Source organism: Rosa chinensis, chromosome 7 (genome assembly GCF_002994745.2).
Source record: "Rosa chinensis cultivar Old Blush chromosome 7, RchiOBHm-V2, whole genome shotgun sequence".
In the NCBI taxonomy this organism is placed as follows: Eukaryota; Viridiplantae; Streptophyta; class Magnoliopsida; order Rosales; family Rosaceae; genus Rosa; species Rosa chinensis.
The window spans coordinates 55,788,483-55,791,861 of NC_037094.1; the positions used below are offsets into that span (position 1 = coordinate 55,788,483).

At 44.1% G+C, this 3,379-nt stretch overlaps 1 protein-coding gene across 1 annotated transcript; it reads right to left on the reverse strand.

The window, feature by feature from the left end:
- Window positions 1-2,141: 2,141 nt before the first annotated feature.
- Window positions 2,142-3,163, reverse strand: LOC112178217 (putative disease resistance protein RGA3). The gene is made up of 2 exons (XM_024316400.1): window positions 2,855-3,163; window positions 2,142-2,663 (listed from the first exon to the last, which is right to left on the reverse strand). Exons 1-2 carry the CDS (start codon window positions 3,161-3,163, stop codon window positions 2,142-2,144), a joined length of 831 nt encoding a protein of 276 aa, XP_024172168.1.
- Between the last annotated feature and the right edge of the window lie 216 nt (window positions 3,164-3,379).

Consider the following 3,379-nt stretch of genomic DNA (forward strand, 5'->3'; position numbering starts at 1 on the left):
TGATTCGTTGATCTAGTTCTCGTATGAGCTTATCCGTCTTTGCGGTCTCTCTAGCAAAATCAGCGTCCATCTTCTTGCGATGGTTCTCGATATTCTCCATGATGATTGCGAACCTGACCTCGGAGGTCACTCCTTCTGGAATAGGCTTCGGGACGAAAGCCTCTCCGTCTCCACTTCCCACTGTAGTGGTGACGGTGGTGGGTAACAGTCTCACTGACCTAACTGGTGTTCACATTCTGACCCTCAGTAACGGCCGGATGATTCTCCCCTTGTTCAGTTGACATGTTGGGTGAACAAGTAGGGTGAGAAAATCACTGAGTCACTTGTTCTTCAGAAAGACCACGACAGTCCGCGCGAGAGTGCGGTCTGTAACTGGAGATCTTGTGTCTTGAGCAGTTAGCGTAAACCTTTTGGTAAGGGTTTTCGCTAGACTTCCCAATGGTTACGTTCACGAAAAGACACTAAATCTGTCCCACTGGGCGTGCCAAAATGTTTGGCTCCAAAACCAGTTGGTGTGCAAACAGTCTCTTTTGAGCGTATGATTGCGCAGGCGTGCTAGCACCGTGGGGTGCAGTCGTCGGGGTAGTCCCTTGACCTGACTTCTTCTTCAAGCGCTCTAGACGAGGAGAGCACCAACCTCGTCACAGGGTTCTTCTCTTGCCTTTCGGAAAAGGACTTTTGCCTTACGGATAAGGACTTTGGGTGTGATCTCTTCGGTCACCAAATCGATACTCAACGTTGTAGGTTGAGCAGAGCAATCACTGGGAAGTTCTGAGAAAGCACGGTGGTTTGTTAAAGCGTATCTTTAGCTTTGCAGGGTTGCGAGGGCGTTACCCTTGCTTCGCTGGTTGTATCGGTGGCGGTAGCACTGACAGTCGGCTAGCGAGGAGACTGGGACTGGAAGCACGGTCGCCGGGTTGATCTGATGAGGCTGACAGTCGGCTCTTGGAGAGACTAGGACTGGCGGGCGATCACCGGGTTTCAACGAGGTTGAAGGTTTACTCCGGGGAGGCTTTGTAATCGCTGGGATTGATTGATTCGAGAGAGGTCCTTAATTTTGCCGCTTAACCCTGTATTTATACCCTAGGGTTTCGACTGCTCCTTGCCTTAGAAGGATTATTAATTGAAGCTTCCTATTCAATCTCTACTACTCAATCTCAATAAGGTTTCGTTTCCTTATGAGTCACGGAATGGGTGAAGCTATACCCCAAACCCGAGTAGCTTTATTTTTGGGCCGCAGGTATCGGCCCACTGGCTTAAACCCACCAAAGGATCCTACCAAAAATACTTTTGGGCTCAAACAGTATCTATTTTTCTTCCTTTGAGAAAGACAACTCCATATGGGTTTTCAGTAATTGTGACATTTGGGATGCGAGAGATGAACTCGTCAGGAAGGCTGCCAAAGCTGTCACAGTTATCTATGGCAGTAATACTTGAATCAAAAGTTGCCAAGGTACGCAAAATTTTGCTATTCACAAAGTTTGATATAAACGATGGAAATGCACCCTCAGGTGCTGACATTAAGGTCAAATGGCGAACCCTGTCATTTGCACTCGATGTCTCTGTTCCATGGGTACCCGTAGCCTCCATAGCAAGACACTCATTCTGGATAAGATATTGTACAAAATCATGCACAGTATCATGCATTTTGCAGCCTATAATTTCCTTGGTTAGTGCATCTTGCTTGAAATCTTGAAGGAAACATCGCATTACTAACTTGGTAAAAACTTCTCTACCTTGTGTTGCCTCTTCTTTGTTTTCTCCAACATTCAGATAGCCTTATGACATCCACTGCTCGATAAGAATTTCTTTGTTGAACTCAAAATCTTTGGGATAAGTAGCACAATACAAAAGGCAACTCCTATTCTTTGGAGCCAAATCATAATAACTAAGTAATAGTGGTCGAAAAACTTCTTCTTTAACCTCTTCTACCTTCCACAACTCACTATTGAGAACTTCTTCCCATTCTCCAATTGTTTGCTTATGCAATAGGAGATTGCCTAACGTCTTCAGAACAAGAGGCAAACCGTCACATTTGCTAACAATTTTTCCAACAATATCTCCAAACACTTTGTTGGACTTATCTTCTTCCCTATCCATAAATGCAATACTATTGAATAGGTCCAAAGAATCTAAATCACTCAACTTCCCAAAGTGATCATGTCCCTAGTTGCTCTCATCATTCGAGCAACCTCCTGCTTTCGAGTGGTCACCAGAATTCTACTGCCTTCAGAACAGCTTTGCATTCGTAGTGGTAAACTCAACCTCTCCCACTCTCTTTGCTTTTCTGTCCACACATCATCTAGGACTAGGAGAAACTTTTTATCCTTGATATGTTTCTTGATCTCTTCTAATAATATTTGCAACACATTTGAACTATCTTTAGATTTTTCTCCACCGACATGTTCAAGGATTTCTTTTGCAATCTTGATTACATCAAAAGGGTCTGAGACACAAACCCATGCTTTGATATCAAAATGGGCTTCAACTCGTGCATCCTTAAAGACTAACTGGGTAAAAGTTGTTTTCCCCAATCCTCCCATCCCTACAATGGGGATGACAAGGCCGGGCTTCCCCTTCCCTAACAACTCACTCACCAAACTCTCTTGTTCAACTTCTCGCCCAAAGATGGTCAATATTTCAACGAAAGATGAAGTTATAGGCTGTGGATTAGGTTGTTCAACATTAACTATAGCAGCAGGCATGGTGGATTGAAAGCTAAACTTGTTTTGTCATCGTAAATCTGAGTTAACTGTTCATTCAGATCTTTTATTGTACTACCAATGTTATAACGACGAGTTACCACATTCAATCGGGCAAGACAAAAGCAATTGGAACGAAATGAGAAGCGAACCTCCTCATGTGAACCTTGACTTTCTTGTTTCTTAGCTTCTCGTTTCCCAATTTCAGTGTTCCAAGTGTCTAGCACGTCATCCATCTTGTACGACACGTCTTTGAGCTGATCCAACCTGTCTCTCACTGCGGGATCCTCCACTTGCTTCTTCTCGGCATCGTGAAGCACATTCTGGATAAGTTTGAGGGTGCTTCTGCACTTGTCAACGTCCTTCTTAGCTTTCAAAACCAGTTTCACCCCTTCACTTGCATGGTGGTAAACAACTGAACCCAATTGTTCAACAAGGAGGTTGACGAGTGTCTCGGCCATTTCTTGATCGATTTGGAGATTGGTTCACGATCGGTGGAAAAAGCGAAAGCAAGCTAGACGAGTATCAACGGCAACTAGCTATATATCTTTTCCCTTTCTTGTACCAACGGAAACAAAGAAGAGTTCGTTTCTTTCAGGGAGGGACACCATCACTTTGGCATCTTTATGGTTCCATATGCAGCTACTTTTTGATCGAATTACCCCATTCATGATAGT

What these genes read in the sequence shown, in the direction of transcription:
- LOC112178217 (XM_024316400.1), bottom strand. Translation starts at nt 3,163, where the DNA reads ATGGCCGAGACACTCGTCAACCTCCTTGTTGAACAATTGGGTTCAGTT. An exon ending in GTCAAGGTTCACATGAGGAG is followed by an intron (nt 2,664 to 2,854) that starts GTTCGCTTCTCA and finishes CCTAATCCACAG; the next exon opens with CCTATAACTTCATCTTTCGT.